This window comes from Mustela putorius, unplaced genomic scaffold (genome assembly GCF_011764305.1).
Source record: "Mustela putorius furo isolate JIRA1106 unplaced genomic scaffold, ASM1176430v1.1 tig00003987_pilon_pilon_pilon, whole genome shotgun sequence".
Lineage (NCBI taxonomy): Eukaryota > Metazoa > Chordata > Mammalia > Carnivora > Mustelidae > Mustela > Mustela putorius.
The window spans coordinates 3,542,035-3,562,570 of record NW_025422126.1 but is presented as its reverse complement, the minus strand read 5'-3'; the positions used below and the strand labels follow the sequence as shown (position 1 = coordinate 3,562,570).

At 57.3% G+C, this 20,536-nt stretch overlaps 1 protein-coding gene across 3 annotated transcripts in view; it reads left to right on the top strand.

Moving 5' to 3' along the window:
• The window catches only part of PDE2A (phosphodiesterase 2A), a 91,236-nt gene extending 71,445 nt beyond the window's left edge, over window positions 1-19,791 (top strand). For all 3 annotated transcript variants that reach the window (XM_045071434.1, XM_045071435.1, XM_045071436.1), the window contains 26 exons: window positions 364-419; window positions 5,615-5,674; window positions 6,278-6,452; window positions 6,644-6,696; window positions 6,881-6,955; window positions 7,071-7,112; window positions 7,656-7,724; window positions 7,963-8,093; window positions 11,044-11,155; window positions 11,647-11,686; window positions 11,826-11,889; window positions 12,337-12,409; window positions 12,557-12,734; window positions 12,971-13,083; window positions 13,756-13,833; window positions 14,673-14,795; window positions 15,329-15,399; window positions 15,663-15,785; window positions 16,126-16,213; window positions 16,468-16,515; window positions 17,570-17,644; window positions 17,728-17,827; window positions 18,090-18,202; window positions 18,575-18,613; window positions 18,749-18,855; window positions 19,145-19,791. In XM_045071434.1, coding sequence (XP_044927369.1) covers window positions 364-419; window positions 5,615-5,674; window positions 6,278-6,452; window positions 6,644-6,696; window positions 6,881-6,955; window positions 7,071-7,112; window positions 7,656-7,724; window positions 7,963-8,093; window positions 11,044-11,155; window positions 11,647-11,686; window positions 11,826-11,889; window positions 12,337-12,409; window positions 12,557-12,734; window positions 12,971-13,083; window positions 13,756-13,833; window positions 14,673-14,795; window positions 15,329-15,399; window positions 15,663-15,785; window positions 16,126-16,213; window positions 16,468-16,515; window positions 17,570-17,644; window positions 17,728-17,827; window positions 18,090-18,202; window positions 18,575-18,613; window positions 18,749-18,855; window positions 19,145-19,355 — 2,417 coding nt within the window. In that variant the 3' untranslated portion in view covers window positions 19,356-19,791. The remainder of the gene's footprint in view (window positions 1-363; window positions 420-5,614; window positions 5,675-6,277; window positions 6,453-6,643; window positions 6,697-6,880; window positions 6,956-7,070; window positions 7,113-7,655; window positions 7,725-7,962; window positions 8,094-11,043; window positions 11,156-11,646; window positions 11,687-11,825; window positions 11,890-12,336; window positions 12,410-12,556; window positions 12,735-12,970; window positions 13,084-13,755; window positions 13,834-14,672; window positions 14,796-15,328; window positions 15,400-15,662; window positions 15,786-16,125; window positions 16,214-16,467; window positions 16,516-17,569; window positions 17,645-17,727; window positions 17,828-18,089; window positions 18,203-18,574; window positions 18,614-18,748; window positions 18,856-19,144) is intronic.
• Window positions 19,792-20,536: the final 745 nt, after the last annotated feature.

Sequence of the window (20,536 nt, the reverse complement as noted above, 5' to 3'; positions counted from 1 at the left end):
AGTGCACAAGACTGGGAGTCAGGAGACCTGACTTGCTGTGTGATCTTGGGCAAGTCACTTCCCCTTTCTGGACCTCAGTTTCCCAATCTGTAAAATAGGGGTGTTCAGCCTTACCTGCTTCCTGCCCTCTCAGGGTTGCTGGGGAGGTGGGGCTCACAGAAGAGTTGTGAAGTGAGGGGGCTTCCTTCCATGCAGGGGACATTGCTGTGGTTGTTCTGTTGCTGCCTCAGGACCCCCTGTCTCTCTGGGTGTCTCTGTGTCTCTGTGCCAGCCTCTCTGTCTGTGTCTTTGTCTCCCTCCCTGGGGCTTGGCTCTGTATCTCACTGGCCCCGCAGGACTACCTCATTGCCCTCTCCCCCTCAGTGCTGGTCATGCCGCTGGTGGACAAGGAGGCTGGGGCTGTGGCAGCTGTCATCTTGGTAAGAACAGTGTGGGGTGGGATTGGGGGAGAGAGGAACAAGGGAGGAACAGGGGATGGAGCCCCTGTGTGTGTGTGTGTGTGTGTGTGTGTGTGTGCAGAGCAGCAAACTGGACTGCAGTGGGGGAAATGGGGATCTGGGAGGAGTCTGGGTTTTTCCCACACCCCAGCTCTTCGCCTTACCTTGAATGGGCAGGACGAAATCATCGGCCCTGTCAGCAACATTCAGAGATATGTACGAGCCTCTCTTGTACTTCTCAGCCTGATTGGAGCTATCTGTGCAACCCTGACCTTGCTTCCTCTTTGGCATCCTCCCTGCTGGGTTAGGGGCAGGGGGCTGTGTCCACAGAAGGCCTGACAGACACTGAGGAAGGGAGGACATGTTGCCGACAAAAAGAGCCAGTGGGGGAAGGCCGGCCAGATTCCCGTGGCTGGAGCTCAGGAGCATGAGGGGGGCCCACTGGGAGGGGCTGCCTGGGAAAGCATCCAGCCCCATCGCTGATGCTGGCGACGATGGGCGGGCTTCCTGGAGGGGGTGAGGGAGGGGAAGGGGCTTCAACGGCAAAGGGGGGATGCGCTGCTTGGCGGGGCGGGGGTGTGTGGGGGAGGAGCCGGGGGTAGTGGGATGGTGGGCAGTCAGGCAGGGAACCCGAGCCCAGGCTCCCCCTGCCCTCTGCTGCCCCCTGGCGGAGCTCACCAGCTTTCTGCTCCACCAGCCGAGCTTGGCTGAGCCTAGTGGGGCTGCCTCAGCCACTCTTTCAGGCTCTTCTCGCGTAAATCAAATCCTCCTGTCCTAGGAACCGAGGGTTGGCGCCCCCCAATGGCCATTATTGGCGGGTCGGCTTCACCGAGGCAGCCACAACCTCAATAAGGCTCAGACCTGGGGGCGCGGACAGATGAAGAGGGGGTCATCTTGCGCCCATGGGACTCCTCCCGAGCTCATTAAAACGGAATTAAAGGTTTCCGAGGCGCCTGACCTTTCCGGAGCTGCTGGCGGGGGAGGGCAGTGGGAGTGGGGGCCGGCCGCGGGGAGAGGGGGAAGAGGAGAGGAAGGAAGGAGTGCTTGGCTTGGTCTCCTCGGCGCCCCATCTGCCTGACTGAGGGAGCCGTCGGCCCCTCGGTTTCTCCCGCAAGCTGCTCCCCCACCCCCAGCTTCTGTTCCCGCAGGGGACGGATCTGCTGTTGGCACAGAGTTCTTTCTCAGCGCGGCTTCCCTCCCTCTTTTGGTCCCAATCTGTGCCAGAGCGGGTGGCTTGGAAGAGGCCCAGGGCTGGGGGCAATGTGCAGAGGTGGGCGGTGGGAGGGGGTAACTCGGTGGCCCACCTCTGAGGGAGAAGAGTCTGGGGGTGCCAGGTTGCTGAGAAGGATTTCCTGTGGCGGTCTAGTGAGGGCCGGGTCAGAAGGGAAGCCACTCCAGCAAGAGGAGGACGTTCGGAGTTTGTTCATCTTGCCGGCAGGAGGATGGCTGCCATGACCACAGCTCAGCTTGGCTCAGGTTGGACCTGGAGTCCAGGTTTCTGCCTTCACCTGCGGGAAGAAAGGCCTGTGTGTATATGTGTGTTGTGGGCTGCGGAAGGGGAGGCGGCCAGCCTTACTCACATTCAGTACACCCTAGAAAACCTGCTCTGGGCATCCAGGCTGGGTGCTGGGGCAGAGAGCCGAGTGAGACCCATTTGGGCCTTCTAGAAGCTCCATCTGGGGGAAGGCAGGCACAGCCTCAGGTGACCACTGGCCAAATGAAATAAATGCTGCTGGCAGGTGTTCTGGTGGCAGAGGCTGGAGCACCAAGGGGTGTCTCATAGTGGAGGTAGCAATTGAGTGGGGCTTTGGAGCATATGTAGGAGGTTGACAGGCAGAGAAGAAGGGGAAGGATATTCTAGGAGTAAACAGCATGAGCCAAGGCAGGGTGGGGAGAAGGGTGGTTGGGAGAAAAGTGATCCTGGTGAGGCTGAGGCTTGGGGTGCACGGTGCTGAGCAAGATGTCACCTGGGGCTCTGGTTGCCAGGAGAAGTTCCCGACAACTAGCTTCCCACTTCCTCAAAGGCCCCAGGCAGCTCTTTTTTTTTTTTTTTTTTTTCTTTAAGAGCTCTTGAAAAGTACTTAAATTATTCAGTCTGCCTCTCCTCCAAGCCTGTGCCTCAGATAGAAGTGCAATTCCCCAGGACACCCCTCTCCCCAGTGCATGCACATCTGCTAGGCCCTGTGTCCCCCTGGATCTCACATGCTTCCAGAGGCGGCACAGGCTGCCCCTGACATCCTAGCTACAACCAGATCCTGACAGCAGAGGGCCGAAGGGTAAAGAGGATGCCACAGGGCAGAGATTCACTAGCTGATTCACCAGTTCCATCCTCAACAAGCCCCACTCCTTTCTCAGACTCTCTGTTCTTGGTATCCATTTATCCATCCTTCCATCTGTCCATCCATCCTCCTGCCCATCTATCAGTCAAAGACCCATTTCTCGGCATTGCCAGGCATGGTGTGCTAGGTGCTGCCAACAGAGCAGTGACTGACCCCTGGCTTCGCAGGTCATACAGCCTGGAGGTGTCGAGAGACAGACATCAAACAAGTGAACCAAACAGGGATAGAATTGCAAATGCTGGCAAATGCTGGCAAGGAAACAGGGAGCCCTGCAAGGAATATTGGTGCCTGATGGAGATACTGTGGGTGGAGGGCTGTCTGAGGACTGTGCCGGCCAGGTGCGGGGCTGTTTGGCTGAGTGCTGGGCGTCTGCAGCTCAAGGTACCTGAACGGCAGATTCTTCGTGTGCAAAGAGTCCTTACCTCTGTTCTTTAGTTCTGGGATGAGAAGTCCCAGGAGAGGGTGGCCCTTGGTCCCTGGCATCGGATGCATGATTTGTGCCTATGCTTCCCGAATCCCGCTCTGGCAGCCACACCGGCTCCTTACATGAGGACGACATGTTCATGCGCTTAGCCACACTGAACTTGGTGAGGGTGAGGGGTTTGAGGGCTGTGCTGGGCTTTCAACCCTCTCTGCAGCCCCAGTGCCCACAACTAAGTGTTCCCACGGGGCCCCAGACACACTCCCTGATTAGTAAGAGTAGGCTGCAATTGTGTGTTCCTGTGGGTGAGCAAAAAGCCATGCATGAGTGCTGGTGATTGTATGTTTGCCTATGGGGGAGCAGGAGTGTGTGCATGGCTCTTGGCTATGTGAACCCAGGTGTCCTGTGTACGGGTCTGAATGTGCCCATATGGATGGTGTGTATGCTGTGGGTGTGGGTGTGTGGATGCCTTTGAGTCTGGGACTCTACTCCATGTGTGCCCACACGCCTGAGCATCTCCATGGGAAAGTGAGCGTAGGGGTGGGTGCTGAGGCTTTTCAGGAGAATGTGTGTGGGCTCATGCATAGGCTGGGTGGGGATGGGCTGAGGCAGCCCAGGAGGCTGCGCTGGACTGGGGGGTGGGGGGGAGTCCAAGGGGTACAGGAGAACGTCCCGGTCTCCAGCCTTCTGAAGCTCTCCTTCGGTCTCCCAGCTCTGTGTTGGCTCTAGGCTGTGTTGAGAACCCAGGAACTGGTTGTCGCATAGTCCTGGAGGGGTCCCAATCTTCCCTTTTCCTGAGAGATGGGTCCAGGTGGAAGGAATAAAAAGGATAGCCTCCCCCATCTACTAACAGTAAAATACTGACATGTTTATGTAAGCCATACACAGATCAACCATGCTCCCAGCCTCTTTCAACTCCCTGTCCTGCGGGAGTCCTAGATGGTGGCACTTTGTCCAGAACTTAACCTTCAACAACCATCTCTGGTCCACAGATGCTAGAGTCTGCCATGGATCCCCAGTACAGTGAAGCTAAAGTCCAATTCCTTCGCCTTGCACTCAAGGCTCTTCCCCCTGTGGCACCGTGGATCCTACCCCCACCCTGGTCGTCCCATCCCCATGCCACCTCTTAGCCAGTCCTGCCAGGACACCCCTGGCTACAGTGTCCCCTCTCTTCAGGCTCCACCTGTCCTCCCCATACTTCAGTGCCAGTTCTTGAAGCTCCCCTAATGCCCTTCCCCTCGGAGCCCCCACAACCCTGAGGTTCCCACCCACACCATCTGCCCTCTCCTACTTCCTCAGGTCTGAGGTTCTGCACCCCACCATTTGCATCCCCCACTCCATCCCACCCCAGCCAGACTGTGAGCTTTCTGAGAACCCGTTGGGCTCCTCCTCTCCATCTGCTCCAGGCAGGGGACCTAGAGCAGAGGCGGATGGGGGCTGCTGCGTGGGGAGGGAGGATGAAGGAGGGACCCCAGTGCAGTCACTGTGGGGAGCCCTGCAGGTGGCAAGCAGCTCTGAGTAGGCACAGGAAGCTGGTGATGCAGGTGGGGAGCCTAGCTAGCAGGGCCTGCCGTGGGCTCCCAGACTGCCCCCCCCCCACCATTTTCTTACCAAGTGCCCATCCATGCAGGGGTCAGGGAAGAGTGTTCACAAAGGATAGAAGATGCGCTAAGGGTATTCCTCATGATTGACACGGGGAAGTTGGATGATAGATGATGGGGGGTGGGGTGGAAGGGCTGAGAGTGGATCCTGAGAGGGGAAGGTATGGGCAGACAAGGGGAGGGAGTGAATGGGGCTCTCCCAGACTCTGCCACTTTCTGCTGTGTGACCATGGGCAAGGCAATACAACCTTTCTGGGCCTTGGCTCATGTGCAGGTTGGAAGCTGGTGAGAATCCCACATGTGTAAAGCAAGCACTTTATCACTCCTTTCAACCATTCTCCCAACCTTCCTCCCAAGTTCTTCAGGCTCGGCAGATGCATCATAAATGTTGAAACTCTTCCCTTACTGCAGACTCCAGGGCAGCTCAAGCCTCAACTCGGAAAGTATGGAGTTGGGGGCTGAGGCTAATACCACTGATTCCATAATCAGAGCCTAAGGAGCTCCATGGGCTGGGAGATGGAAAGGGGTCCAAGGTCACTCCCCCCTTTCCCTCACTGGACACCTGGGTTGTGCTGTTAATGGGACCGTGTCTGAAAAGGCAGAGATCTTTCTTTGGATTAGCCCTAGAAGGCTTCCTGGAGGAGGGGATTTTCCTGGAGTCATCTGCTTGGTCAGAAGGATAGGCTTATCATTGAGGCCCACAGATTGGGGGGTGGATGTGTTGGTAGTGACAGTCCTGGGCATGGTGACTTGTCCTGGGCATGGGATAGGAGCCTCGGGGAGGTCACAGGTGGTCCCCCTCTCTTATTCCTTCAGGTGCACTGTGGCCAGCTGAGCGACAGTGAAGAGTGGAGCCTGCAGGCGGTAGAGAAGCATGTGAGTGGGGGTAGGGCCGGGTAAGATGGGGGCTGCTGAAGACCTCACCACAACTGGTAGGAAGATGATCTGGCCGGGGAACTGGACAGACCTGGGTTCCTGTCCACCATCTTTGGGCCATGTGACCTTGAGCAAGTCACTTAACCTTTCTGGGCCTCAGTTTCACATCTGAAAATGAGGATGAGGATAGCACGGACTTGCTTATTGTACAGTGAGATAAGGCAAGTCAGATACCTTGTCAATACTTAGGAAGGACTATGTACTTAATGATCCTGAGACTTTAGGAGTTTGTGACTTTAACAAGGCCTTCCAACTCCCTGAGTGCCAGAGAAGCGGAGAAATCTGACCCCGCCCTGTCTAGTAAGAGCCTGGGGGCCAGCCAGGGGGACAAACCCTGTCCCTAGCTGTTCAAGGACTGAAGGATGCACCTGGGGCACTGGGAGCCTACGGGTGGGTGGAGCGCTAAGGGCTGAATTGTTTGGGACGGGGGGGGGGGGGGCAAGGAGCACCGCAGGACGACGGAGCAAAGGCAAAGGTCTCCAGGAGGCGGCGAGCGTCGTACAGGTGGGGCGAGTGACTCGCTGACCACTCGGCTTGTCCCAGACCCTGGTGGCCCTGCGAAGGGTGCAGGCCTTGCAGCAGCGCGGGCTCGGCGCGGCCTCCGAAGCGGTCCAGAACCCCCCGGCGGCGGCGGCGGCGGCGGCGGCGGCGGCGGCGGCAGACCAGAAGGGCGGCGTCGCGTACACCGACCAGGACCGGAAGATCCTACAGCTGTGCGGTGAGGACCCGGCGGGGCCCCGCGGCCCGACAGGATCTAACCTGGAAGGGACGGGCCTATGGGGTGGGGCGCGCCCGGGATGGGGGACCGGAGTGGCAAGTGGAAGGGAGGTCTACAGGCCGGGCCGGCAGGTGGAGCACCCCTGGGGGAGTCGATGAGTCTTCCCTCTGCCCCGCGCCTCCCCACTGCAGGGGAACTCTACGACCTGGACGCCTCTTCCCTGCAGCTCAAAGTCCTCCAATACGTGAGTGCACGTGCTTCTCCCCCGCCCCCGGTGGTCCTCCAGGGACCTAGGGCCCTTCTCAATCAGATTCCGGCGCCCCGCCCTCCCTTCCTCCCACCTGAGGAGCCTCGGAGAGGCGAGAGGGTGGGAAGTGGGGGTGGCCCCAGATCCGCGGTCAGCCGCTCCCTTGGTCCCTGCCTCTCAGCTGCAGCAGGAAACCCAGGCATCTCGCTGCTGCCTCCTGCTGGTGTCCGAGGACAATCTCCAGCTTTCCTGTAAGGTGAGGGCCCAGGTCCACTGTGGATTAGAGAGGGGGTCAGAGACCCGGGGACCTGGGTCTCCGAAGGGAACAGCCTTGCCCACCCTTTAACTGGTGCCTCCACTTTGCCCCTCAGGTCATTGGAGATAAAGTGCTACAGGAGGAAACCAGCTTTCCGGTGAGTCCCCCGTCCCTCCTCAGTGTTGGGAGTCTGTGGAAGGAGTTAGGGCCAGTGAGGGGCCCAGGGAGCTGGCCACAGAGACGGGGATCTCTGCTAGAATCTCTTGGAATCTGCTGGAAGTATCTGGATCTTGAAATATATTTAGAAATGTTATGAGAGATAACAATCTGTCATGAACAGGATCCATTAGGAGAGATCTCTTACAATCTATAGAAAAGCTTACTTGGGACCAGTTCACTTCTGTTGGAATATTTCTGGATTTGGCTCTCTTAGAATCTGTTGAGTTCCACTCTCTGTGGAGTTTGCTTTTCTCTCTTCTAATTAGGGAAGACTCTAATGTCATCCGAAGGGGATTCTGGTCAAGAGCAGAACTTCTCTCCACCACACCTTCCACCCCAGCTCCACAGTATTGACTCTATCCACCGTTTGGATTTACTGAAGAAGTTGCTGGAACTTCCAGACTTGGGAGGGGGGTTGAATCTGAGGTCACCTGACCTTGGAGAGAGCAGGGCCCTGACTCAGCCTCTTCTCACTCCCCAGCTGACGACAGGGCGCCTGGGCCACGTGGTGGAAGATAAGAAGTCTATCCAGCTGAAAGATCTCGCCTCTGTAAGCCATGGACTGGCTGGACTGGGGGAGGAGGCAAAGGGACAGGGTCTCTGGGAGAAGGCAGCTTGTGAACGGGGGAGACAAGCCCCAGGGACTTTCTTCCAAGCCACCCCCGTGTTTAGTCCTTCCCATTCTGCAGGAGCCCTTTAGAACTGCCTGTTGCAGGGTGTGGTGGTGGGCTCCGGACAAAGCACATTCCCTCCCTCCATCCCTACCCTGACACCCTTCCCCTTTGCAGGAGGATGTGCAACAGCTGCAAAGCATGTTGGGCTGTGAGCTGCAGGCCATGCTCTGCGTCCCTGTCATCAGCCGGGCCACTGACCAGGTGGTGGCCTTGGCCTGCGCCTTCAACAAGCTTGGAGGAGACCCGTGAGTCTTGGTTGGGTGACGTGGATCAGGAGGTGGAGCTGAGAGGCTGGGCAGGGCTTTGCTTGGGCCATGGTGAGGGAAAGGCTCCAGGCAGGGGACACTGTCCCAGCAGTGGTGGGCCAAATGGTTTGTTGGTGCAGGAGCCTAGGGGATTCTGAATGTGCTGCAGCTTCTTCTGGCTGAGACACAGGTCATTGGTGACTCTCCGTCACCCATTTTGGCTTATTTAAAATCATGTTGAGGGGTGCCTGGGTCACTGAGTCCATTAAGCATCTGCCTTCAGCTCAGGTCATGATTCCAGAACCCTGGGATCGAGCCCCACATTGGGCTCCCTGTTCAGCAGGGAACCTGTTTCTCCTTCTCCCTCTGCCTGGTGCTCCCCCTGCTTGTTTGTGCTCTTTCTCTCTCTCTCTCTTTCTTTCTCTCTGTCAAATAAATAAATAAAATCTTAAAAAAAAACATCATGTTGAGGTCCAAGTGAGTTCCCCTTCTTTTGCCCAATTCCTCTAGTTTGGATTATCTACTCTTAGAGAGAACTGGCCTTTCACCCACTTACCTTCACCCTCTTTTGGCACTTCTGCTGGAAACTGCCCTGATGGAGGGTGGTGAGCTCTGGGATGGGTGAACTCTCTGGGACCCAGAGAGCGCCACTGACACTGTGGACAGGGACTAAAGGGAAGAGGTGGGGGGTTGGGATAAGCTGAAGGACTGTAGAGACACTGACAGGGCAGCTCTAAGAATCCTAGAAAACAGTGGTGGGAAGGGCAGAGTCAGGTAAAGAGGCTTAGGAAGCTATTCTCAAGAACTGAGGTCAGATTTGGGGTCTAGAAGTGGAATTGTAAATAGATTTCATGTCCTACTCCAGCTCATTACTTGGTAGGAGCTGCCTGCAAGAGTCGGCTGAGCATGGAGTTTAGCTGAGTGAGAAACGGTGCCGTGACCAGGGAGCTGTGTCTGTCCTGGGCACAGGCTCTGTATGTGAGCGCTGCCACATGTGGTCCACTGCTCTCTCAGACTGTGCCTGAGTCTCACAGGGAGGAATGAGCAGGTGGGTGGGGGGTGAGTCTTGATTCCAGGATGCGGACATACTGACAAAACACTCGGCCCCTGGGGCTCCAGCAAGCAGACTGGGCTGTAGGTCCTGCAGAAAGTGGACACTGGGGATGTTGGGACGACTGAGATGTCAGAAAGTCTGGGCATGGTGTCTGCAAGGGTGAGGCAGAGATCTGGGAGTTGTAGGCCTAAGGAGCAGGACCTGCCAACACAGAGCTCTGCAGGCAGGGCAGCTAGGCCTGGGGAAGTGAAAATGGGGCTGAAGCAGAACGCCCTGAGGCAGGGAGGGTGTGGGATCTGTGTCATCCGTGCTTGGCGTCCTACTGGTGGGAGAATTTACATCGTTCAGCAAGCACACATCGGGCACCTACTGTGTCCAGCCCTGAACTGATCAGATGGCCTCAGAAAGGTCCCTCGGGAGGGGAGTACAGAGAGAGGGGGTTCAGCAGGGGCTGTGACCTCTGGCTGCTGGCTGGGGGACTGGGCTCTGAGATGGCCTTAGACCTGGAGGAGAGGTGGCATCAGAAGGGAAATGAGATGGGGCTTGCTGACAGCTCTGTAGCCATCTCTGGGTCCCACACATTTCAGGGAGTGAGTGCTGAATGAGTGTATGAGAAAGGTGGGATTCCGCTCAGAGCAGGCATGGCAGACAACCTGCCTGGAGCCCAAAGAACAGGGACCCCAGAGTCCCTTGAGCTGGGAGCATGAGAGGGCTGGTGGCCAGGGCAGACATAGAATACAGTTAAAGCACTTAGCAGGCACCTCCCATTTATCTCTCTGGCACCAGTTCTGCACTGGGTGACACAGTCATGGTCCCTGCCTTCAAGATTTGAAGTTTATTTTCAGGGCAGAGAGGGAGGAGGGTGGGAAAGGTATTCTAGGCAGAGCGAACAGTGTGGGGAAAAGCGTGAAGGTGTGAAAGAGCCTGAGGTTTTCTCAGAATGATGAGGATCTCAGTAAGGCTTAGTATGAGAGACACCCATAGATGTGGGGACAGAGGTGAGCGGGACCAGACTGAGGGAACTCACATGCTGTGCTAGGGAGGGTGGGGAGAGGATACAGGGTGGTGGGGACAGGGATCTAGACCCAAAGCATGAGGCAGCCAGCAGGAGTGGGGGATACCCTGGCAAAGGAGCACCAAGACTGGCCATAAAATGGGGAGAAGACTAGGCAGGGAAATCTGGGGGCCGAGAGGTCAAGATCTCAGAGGCATGCTTCTCCCCTTCATTCCTAAGGCCCCCACTTGAGAGGCTAACCCATGTCTCCAGTGCAGATCCTCCCTAGCTTGGTCCATCCAGCCCCACAGAACTCCCTGTCACTCGGTGGCCAGATTGAATGACCTTAGGAGGACCACGGGTCATCTTGCCAAATGGGAGCTAGCTCTGAGAGAGATGGGCTCCTCCTCGCAGCCACGTTAGAATTTATGGCAGCACCAAATCACAGCCTGCAGAGTTGGAAGAGTAGGACAGTGACAGAAGCTGGACAAGGCAGGGTGGGACCAATGCCCCTCTCTGAGGCTGGTGGCCCCTGGGGAAGAGCAGGAGAATACCCAGCTCTGGCCCAAGCAATTGTGTAGTCTGAGAGGGGAGACCCAACCTCAGTGTGGATAAATCCGAAGTCAGTGGAAGGGGACATAGCTCTGGCTTCAAGAAACAATAGTTTGAGGAGGAAAACACATTTTGGTCTGAGGGAGATTAGAGCCTTCCCCTCAGAAAGCCCCCAGTCTGAGGGGGAAGCTGGCCTCAGCTGCATATGCCGCGAGCAGCCCGGGTAGAGGGGAGTGATGTTTAGCTGATGCGTCTCTGAGTGGACTTCCTGGGGAAATGGAAGCAAGGAGAAACAGGGAGGGAAGACCGCTGTCCACTGCCTCTCTGGTGACCCCTGCCCCCTGCCCCAGGTTCACGGACCAGGATGAGCGTGTGATCCAGCACTGCTTCCACTACACGAGCACTGTGCTCACCAGCACCCTGGCCTTCCAGAAGGAGCAAAAGCTCAAGTGTGAGTGCCAGGTGAGTCACCTACTATGAGCCTCTCTTGGAGATGAAGTCACCCAGCTCTCAGCCCCAGAGCATCACCCATAGGGAAAAGCCCCTGTCTTTCTGGACTGATGGTAGGAAGGTTAGCTACCTAGTGCCCTGGAGGCTTCTTTAAGAGGGAGATGGGTCAGTGGTTCCTCCGGCTGGCCCGCCGCTGGCTGCAGTCACTGTGTGCGATCGTCCTCTAGTGTTCAACTTGGGTACTACAGCAACATCTGGGCAGCGGGAGCCCGACGTGAGGGAGAACCCGAGACTCCAGATTACTGTGCTCCTTCACTGGGGCTGTACTTCCCACTCCTTCAGTTGGTAGCCAGATGATATAATTAGACTCTGCCAGTCCTCAGCATGACCAGAGAGCCAGAGAGGAGGAATGAGAAGACTCAGGAAGCATTGGAGGCAAGGGGCTGGAGAGGGGGACCCCTCTGCAACGCCAACCCCTACTATCTTCATTCTCTCCATTCCAGGCTCTTCTCCAAGTAGCAAAGAACCTCTTCACTCACCTGGGTGAGTGAACTGTCCTCCTCCTTGCCCAGCTGTGGGGTGGGAGTGGGGGTGGGCGTTTTGGGGAAGAAAGGTGAGAAGGCTTGTTCTTGGCACTCTAGCCTGGTCTCATCACTGCCGTCCACGCTTCTCCCACCCACAGATGATGTCTCTGTCCTGCTCCAGGAGATCATCACAGAGGCCAGAAACCTCAGCAATGCTGAGATGTAAGCGAATCTACCTCAGGGTGGGGCAGCAGAGGCCCCAGTCCTCAGGTCTCATCCCCTTTTTCCTTTTCCCTCTCCCCTCCCCACAACTGCCTCCTTGTGGGACCCTGTCATGTTTTGTATGATCCTTTATTTCATGCTTATGTCCCTTACTAGTAACGTCCAATGACAGTGGAGGGGTGGGGGGCTCCCTTTGCTGGCCACGGATCCCCAGCTCCTAACACAGTGCCTGGCACACAGTAGCCGCAACAAGGAGGAAAAAAAGTCCTTGGGATGAATTTATGTCTGGAGTCAGCCAGCCCTCCAGAGGGTCTCATAACGGAGCACTCCTTCCAGGCTTCAGAAATCTGGGCTTTGCCCTAAGTCGTGAGAAGTGTGTGTGTGTGGGGGGGGGGGGGGTCAGAGAGGGGTGTCAGGGCTCTGTCGACTGAGGCTATCTCCCCACAGCTGCTCCGTGTTCCTGCTGGACCAGAATGAGCTGGTGGCCAAGGTGTTCGATGGGGGTGTGGTGGATGACGAGGTGAGGCGCGGCCGCGCGGAGGGCGGGTGTGGCCGTAGTTCTGGGAGCCAGGAGTCCACAGGGCGGCGAGGGAGCAGAAGGGACAGTACACGGTCCGCTCCCTGGCGGGCCGCTGACTTCCTCCCTACTCCGTTACCGCCCTGGCAGAGCTACGAGATCCGCATCCCGGCTGACCAGGGCATTGCGGGCCACGTGGCAACCACCGGCCAGATCCTGAACATCCCAGACGCTTACGCGCACCCGCTTTTCTACCGCGGCGTGGACGACAGCACGGGCTTCCGCACGCGCAACATCCTCTGCTTCCCCATCAAGAACGAGAACCAGGGTGCGAGCTCCCGGCGGCTCCGGGAAGCGGAGCGGGGCGGGGCGGGGCGGGGCGGGCCTGAGCAGAATGGGGCGGAGCCGAGCGGAAGGTTGGGGACCCTTCCCCACCGCCCTAGAGTCCCAGAGCAGAAAGGCCTTGCGGTTACCCAGGCCTGGACGTCCCTTGAGGACACCCTGGGAAGGCAGACGCCACCGGACACACCCACCGGCTGGTGCTAGCCCCTCTCTGGTCCCCAGAGGTCATCGGTGTGGCCGAGCTGGTGAACAAGATTAACGGACCATGGTTCAGCAAATTCGATGAGGACTTGGCGACAGCCTTCTCCATCTACTGTGGCATCAGCATAGCCCATGTGAGTGGGGACAGGGCCTAGAGCCAGTGCAGGACCTTCTGTTATCCTCTCCTCATTGACTTTGTCCAGAGCACGGGTCTCTAACTCGGAGTTCTGCTCTGGGGCACTGTACAGCCTACAGTGCCTGCTGGTCACCTCTGACCTGTTTCCCATCTGAAAATCAGGATACTATTATTATATACTATCTTGTCCTGTTAGCCTTCTAGGATCAGGGAAGACTCCAATTGTCATTATGGCCCATCTCTTCCCAAAGCAACCTCAACCCAAGCCCCTGGTTAGCTTCTTTTTGGGAAACGTTGGGTCTCATTGTCCAGAATTGGGAGTTCTGGCTCAGGGAAGCCAACCACTAGGTTCCTGAGGCTCTCCCACTTCCTTGCTTCTCTTTCCCTGCTTTGGAACTCAGACTCCATGACTGAAGACTGGGGCAGGCTCAGGAGGGGATGCAAAGTGCCAGATCAAATGCCAAGAAGACCTGGGGAGGAGGAGCAAGGGGAGGAAGGTTTGGGGGGGAGTCAGAGGGTGCTCCCTACTCTGGGCTGGAGCTTGAAGGCTCGGACTAGGGTCAGCATGGGACAGGAGGGGGGTTCTGTCTGACCCCTTTGTCCCTGTCCTAGGCATTCTGAGATTTCATAGCCACTTTGCTTGAGCCCCATCTTTCCCTCTCTCCCCCAGTCCCTCCTATACAAGAAAGTGAATGAGGCCCAGTATCGCAGCCACCTAGCCAACGAGATGATGATGTACCACATGAAGGTGAGGCCTATGCGGAGTCTCTGTCCTTCTTCTCAGGATCCCAGGGTTTCCTGCAACCATCTGTTTCTTCCCTGCCTCCCAGTTCCTCAGGGGCCCAGGACCAGCCTGGGTTTTCTGATTGCCCTCTCTTAAAGATAAGAATAGACCCAGAACAATGGGAGGCCTCCTGATCTCCTGCTTTCCTTCAAGGCAGCCTCTTTCAAGCAGGTTCTGGTTTAGCCCCAAGGCTGACAGCAGACCCGGCCCAGGGAGGAACTTGGTTTAGCCTGATGTTCCCCACATCTGGGGAGAACTCCCACCTTAAGAATCACTGAAGGCTAGGAAGCTCACTCAGGACCCTCCACCAGCTCCCCTAGGTACTGTGGTCCTATAGTCCCCTACAGTCTGCTGATAGCCTGTCTCATTCCCAGACTTCGTTTCAGAAAAATGGTCCCAGGCTTTAGATCAAAGTGTGTGGTGGTCATTTTCCTCTCACCTATGTCCAAATCAAAAGGTCCCAGACTTTGTGGGTAGGGTCAAAGCTGTGGTTGGAAGGACTGAGGTTAGACTCTGGGACATTCCCCCCTGAAAGAAGGAACCCTCAAGTTAGTGTCTGTGAAAGGCTGGCGTTATTTGGAGGATATCGTGAAGGGGTGTTCCCTGTCTTTGCTGAGGATAGGCTGTTACAGATTGGGGTTTTCACGGGCAAGGAGGCACAGTGGGTGGGCTGGACAATGGGGATCTCTTGCCCAGTGAGGGTGCATTTTGGGTGGGGGGTCCCCCCACTATGGGATTTTGAGGATGAGGACACTGGGTGGAGGTGGAGGCCATCCTCTAACACCCTGGTTGGTCCCCTCTAGGTCTCTGATGATGAATACACCAAACTCCTCCATGATGGAATCCAGCCTGTGGCTGCCATTGACTCCAACTTTGCCAGTTTCACCTACACTCCTCGCTCTCTGCCCGAGGATGACACTTCCATGGTGAGCTGGCCCTTCCCCATATGACCGTAAGTGGTGGAGGATGTCAGCCAGGGATTTAAGTTAGACGTGGACAGGAGCTTCCTGGCAAGACCATCACCACCAAAGACTAGAGGGCCTCCCTCGGGAGATGGAGTGGGCATGTGGTCTGCCAGCATGGACCACGGGGCCTTCCCAGGGCTCAGGGGCTGGACTGGATGACCGCCTAAGGCTGCCCAGGGCGTGTGGTCTCAGGGTTAGCAGGCCCTCCCTGATTTTCTAAGATTTTGTGTGAACTTGGTTACAGGAATTCTTAGATCCCATTTCTGAAAGCTCATGGCTCTGGGAATGCTTGGCTCTACCATTTCGTCGTTCTCTGGGTCTTTGGTTTTTGGTTTTCGGGGTTTTTTTTTGTTGTTGTTATTGTTTTAATGGTTCTCTGGCTTAGATCTAAAGCTCTGAGATTCCAAAATTCGGTAGGCTTCAAGAAGGCCCAAGGCAGGGGAGTCATTTCAAAACTCACAGTCCTTCTGGTCCCTGCCTTTTGCTCTCTCCAGGCCATTCTGAGCATGCTGCAGGACATGAATTTCATCAACAACTACAAAATCGACTGCCCGACTCTGGCCCGGTGCGCACCCCAGCTGTCCCCTCCACGGGCGGGGAGACCCGGGCTTTGCCCCACTCTGTCCTCTACAATCATATCCATTGCCCCAGCACTCTGGGAAGGGGTCTCTGAGGATGACTGGGAGTGGCCTGGTGTGTCGGAGTGGGGCAATTCCCAGCCCCTGGGACCATGAGTAACGGAAAGGAATGGGGGCAAGGCAGACCCTGAAGGGCTTCCTGGAGGAGGAGAGTCTGAGGCCCCTCTGCTGCTCTCTCTCCTCCTCCCAGGTTCTGTCTGATGGTGAAGAAGGGCTACCGGGATCCCCCCTACCACAACTGGATGCACGCCTTTTCTGTCTCCCACTTCTGCTACCTGCTCTACAAAAATCTGGAGCTCTCCAACTACCTCGAGTGAGTGGCTGCGCCAGCCTCTCCTCCCCACCAACGTCTGGCAGCTGCTGGAGTCCCCTTCCCATTGTGGCAGGCCCCCAACATGCACCACCTCCTGGGATCCTCCTAAGGGTGTCGTGACGAAGGTTGCATAGTCTTGTTTTCCAGGTGGGACTTGCTCACAGTCACATACGCCTGGAACAATGAGCCTATGAAACTCCAAATCAGGGCTGCTTTCCAGGAAGGGGACCCAGGCGTCCCGAGCTCCTGTCTGGTGGCTCCCAGTCAACTCATGCAGCCATTCTTCCTCTGGCTGTGTGGGAGGGGGCTGATCTCCCTCTCCCTGCTGCCTCCCAACCAGGGACATCGAGATCTTCGCCTTGTTTATTTCCTGCATGTGTCATGACCTGGACCACAGAGGCACAAACAACTCCTTCCAGGTGGCCTCGGTGAGACTCTGCCCTCCCCACAGGGGGCACCCTCTGGGGGTGTCTGGGAGTCTCAGCCCTGCATCCTGAGGGGAGGTGGGAGCTGCTGAGACCAGGAGCTGGTTTAGAGCTGGGAGGAGGCTCCCTGAGACTTTGCAAGGCTCTAAGATAAGAGAGTCGTAAGGGGCGGGGAGGACAGGGCAATGCCTAGCCTAATGTGGCAGGCACTTACATCTGGATGTGAAGAGTGATGGAGATTTCCGGGGTTCTTCCAGAAATCTGTGCTGGCTGCGCTCTACAGCTCCGAGGGCTCTGTCATGGAGGTACCACCGTTCTACCTAATATCCCTGTACCCATCATCCTCTTAAGGCTGGTGACTTTACATCGTTAGACTGTGACCCAGCTGCTCCTATTCCCAAGCCCTGCTCTCCAGACAGGCCCTGCGGACTGTCACCACCCCCGCGCCCAGGGCATGTCTGGTTCCTTTGGCTGGATGGGTGTGTAGAGGTGCCGGTGTGGATGGGGGTGTGAGTCAGCCTTTGGATTCTGTCCGAGCCCAGGTTTGCACAGGAGGACTTGTATTTAGCATGTTTCTCTTTGCGTGTCTGGGAATGCCCTGTGCATCCCGCTCCCCACCAGGCCTAGGATGACTCTGCCCCCGTCACTCCCAGTTTTGCCTTAGGTTGTTGTTTGAATTGGGTCTGTCCACCCCCCAGATGGAAGCTCCTTGGGGGAGGGACAAAATCTGAGACGTCTCTGAATTCTCTGCCCTTGGCAAGGGCTTGGCACACAGTAAAAGTCAAATTTTCAAGGTCACCTTGCCCCATGATGCCCCCCCCACAACACCCCTCTGGAGACTGCCCCTGCTTGCATGCCCCTGGGAGACAAGGGGTTCACTCCCTCCCGGGAGGCCTCCTGGCAGCCCTGCTTTTGCTCGCTGTGCCCTGGGCTAAGCCTGCTGCTCCTCCAAGTGACAGCCCGTCAGCATCGAGAGACAGGGGCCTTGCCCTCTCCTCATCACTGCCTTTCTTTGTCAGCAAACAAATGTTTGCTGCATGAATTAGTGTCTAGGACTCTGGGGGATCATTTCGGAATCACTCCAGTTTGAGAGGCTCTCAGAGTTTGCCTGGTTGTGTCCCTCCATGTGACAGCTGAGGGACCTGAGGCTCAGGGCCTGCAGGGACCTGCCCAGGGTCACATAGAGGTCTGCAACAGAGCCCAGAATGGGAACCAGATCCCCAGACTCCCTGGGTCTGCCCGCTGTGCTCACCTTGGGGGGCTGGAGCTGTACCGGGCCTGCTACCTCTCTTGGGGTCAGTGGTGAACAGTGCCCCCAGTCCCCACTGGGGCCCCATCTTTCCTCTCCCCGCTCCCCAGAGACACCACTTCGCTCAGGCCATCGCCATCCTCAACACCCACGGTTGCAACATCTTCGACCACTTCTCCCGGAAGGTAACGGGGTCAGGGGAAGGGGCCGAGAGAGTGGGTGGGGGTGTCTGGCAGGAGGCCTTGACGCTCCCCCCGCCCCGGCCCAGGACTATCAACGTATGCTGGACCTGATGCGGGACATCATCTTGGCCACCGACCTGGCCCATCACCTTCGCATCTTCAAAGACCTCCAGAAGATGGCTGAAGGTGCCAGCTGTTAACCCCGGGCCTTGGGGTTGGGGAAGGACCACCAAGAGGGTGATGTGGCTGCAGAGCAGCTCCAGGGGTTTAGACACCCCCTGGCCCCCTGCCCAGCATCGAGCCACCAGACCCAGGCAGATCCAGCACCCATCCCTTTGGCTCCCATCCAGGGTGCTGGATTTCTTGAGCCACACATGGAGGGTGGGCCCTGGGGTCTTGCCCTTAGACAGAGGGGCTTGGGTCCTTGACCCCATCCTCTCCCCAACAGTCGGTTATGACCGGAACAACAAGCAGCACCACAGCCTCCTCCTCTGCCTCCTTATGACCTCCTGTGACCTCTCTGACCAGACCAAGGGCTGGAAGACGACCAGGAAGATTGCTGTAAGTGCTGCCCCTCCCTGAGAAACTGCCTGCCCAGTTCTGTGTGGCTCCTGCCGCCCAGACACCCTCTCTGGGCCAAGCTCAGTCTGGCTCAGTTTTGGGGAGACAGAAACCTAGATCAGTTCAAGGTGACAGATGGGGAGATTCAGAGAGGGGCACAGACTCACTGGGTGTCACACAGCAAGTCAGTGGCTGGTGGAAGGGGAGCCGGAATGCAGCCACTTGATCCCATCTGGGGCTGTCCCCCTGACAAATTGGGCCTGAGGTGGGGGCTGAGGGCTGCCTCAGTTTGCCGTCTTGGGAATGAGCTGTAGGGGAGCTCACGTAGACAGAGCCCATGCACAGAGTGTGATGAGAGTGCTGGCCTTTCAGGAGCTGATCTACAAAGAGTTCTTCTCCCAGGGAGACTTGGTATGTAGGTCATAACCCTGGGTGTCCAGGTTGCGGGGAGGGTTCCTGGCCTGGGACTGGGAAGGGCTGGGTAAGTTTCTTCCTGGTGCCTGACTGAGGGAGAAGGGGCCGGGCCTGACAACTTGCTGCGTACAGGAGAAGGCCATGGGCAACAGGCCGATGGAGATGATGGACCGGGAGAAGGCCTACATCCCTGAGCTGCAGATCAGCTTCATGGAGCACATCGCAATGCCCATCTACAAGTGAGAGAGTTCGGGGCAGGGGGGCGGCGGGGAGCGGCTGCCAAGGGGATGGGGCTGGCTGCGGCAGACCCAGGGACTGGGCTTCCGAGCTCCAGCTGACGCACTGGGCGGCCTCTGGGCTCAGCCATCCTTTTCTGGCCCTTACATGAGGCCTTCACTTCGTGCTCTCCTTGAGCATCCTGTCCCAGGCCTCACACTCAGGTGCAAGTTCCACCTGCAGGATAGCCCGCATCGCCCTTGCTACTCACAGTCTGACTTCTGCCCTGCCCCTGCGCCCTTGCACCCCCAGGCTGCTGCAGGACCTGTTCCCCAAGGCGGCAGAGCTGTACGAGCGCGTGGCCTCTAACCGTGAGCACTGGACCAAAGTGTCTCACAAGTTCACCATCCGCGGCCTCCCGAGCAACAACTCGCTGGACTTCCTGGACGAGGAGTATGAGGTGCCTGACCTGGATGGCACCAGGGCCCCCGTCAACGGCTGCTGCAGCCTTGATGCTGAATGAGCCCTGCCCCAGGACCCTTCCATGCCCAGGCCTCCTCTTAACAGCCCGGCGCTGGCTTGGCCCCGGTGTACTGGGACCAGAGCCACAGGTCCTAGGTTCTAATCCAGGACTTAACCGTGCGACCCTGGGCAAGCACTGACCTTCCTGGGCCTCAGCTTTCTTGTCTGTATAATGGAAGCAAGACTTCCAGCCTCACCAAGACTTTGTCATTTGCCCTCTGAGAGCACGGGGGGACCGAGAAGCAGTGGGACCTGCTCTGCGACCCTGACCACATCTTGGCAAGTCCTTCTGAGGCAGCCTGGATGGTTTCTTCTGGGCCCCATTCCTGCCTCACCTGATCTGGCCCTCTTCCCGCTTTCAGGGTTCTCCTGCAAGGAGGAGGTGGGACATCTCAGTGAGCAGGGAGTGGGTCTTAGAAACGGTCATTAATTCTGCTGGATGGCTAGAAATAGCCACGAGGCTGAAGGTGACCCTAAGGATCGCCACTATAATTGTGGTGAGCATTGGGAACTGGGGAGCTGCCCGGGCCCCACACAGAAGCTGCCAGAGGGCCAGCTCAGGACTCTGGGCAGAGGGGGCTCAGGAAGAAAGCAGGATAGGAATGATGGGCAAGAAGGAGCCTGAGGCTGGAAGACAGGTGCCAGTTGAGTCAATAATGCTTCCTCCTGACTGTGTGACCCTGGGCAAGTGACTTCCCTTGTGTGGGTGAGACAGGAGAGTGAGACAATCCATTTTCTAAGACCCCTTTTAGATCAAAGTCCCCTTGGCTCTGTGGAGTCCCAGGAGAAGCCGTGGAATGTCCCTGCAACCCTAGGGCAGAGAGCCGACCCTGAGTCCCTCAGGGGCCCCCTGAGTGTCCCCCCTCTTAGCCTAAGTCCCTTCCCCCTCCCTGCAGCCAGAGAGGGCTGCCTCAGCCCTAGCAGGGCTCCTATCTTCTTCAAGGCCATATCTTCCCGTGCCCTGGGGCTTGGGAGACCCCCATAGGGCCGGGCCTCTTGGGTCAGCCCGGCTGCTGGCTTCTCCCTTCTCTGTGTTATTCTGTATGTGTTGTGGGGTGGGGGGAGGGGGGCCACCTGCCTTACCTATTCTGAGTTGCCTTTAGAGAGATGCGTTTTTCTAGGATTCTGTGCAACTGTTGTATATGGTCCCGTGGGCTGACCGCTTTGTACATGAGAATAAAT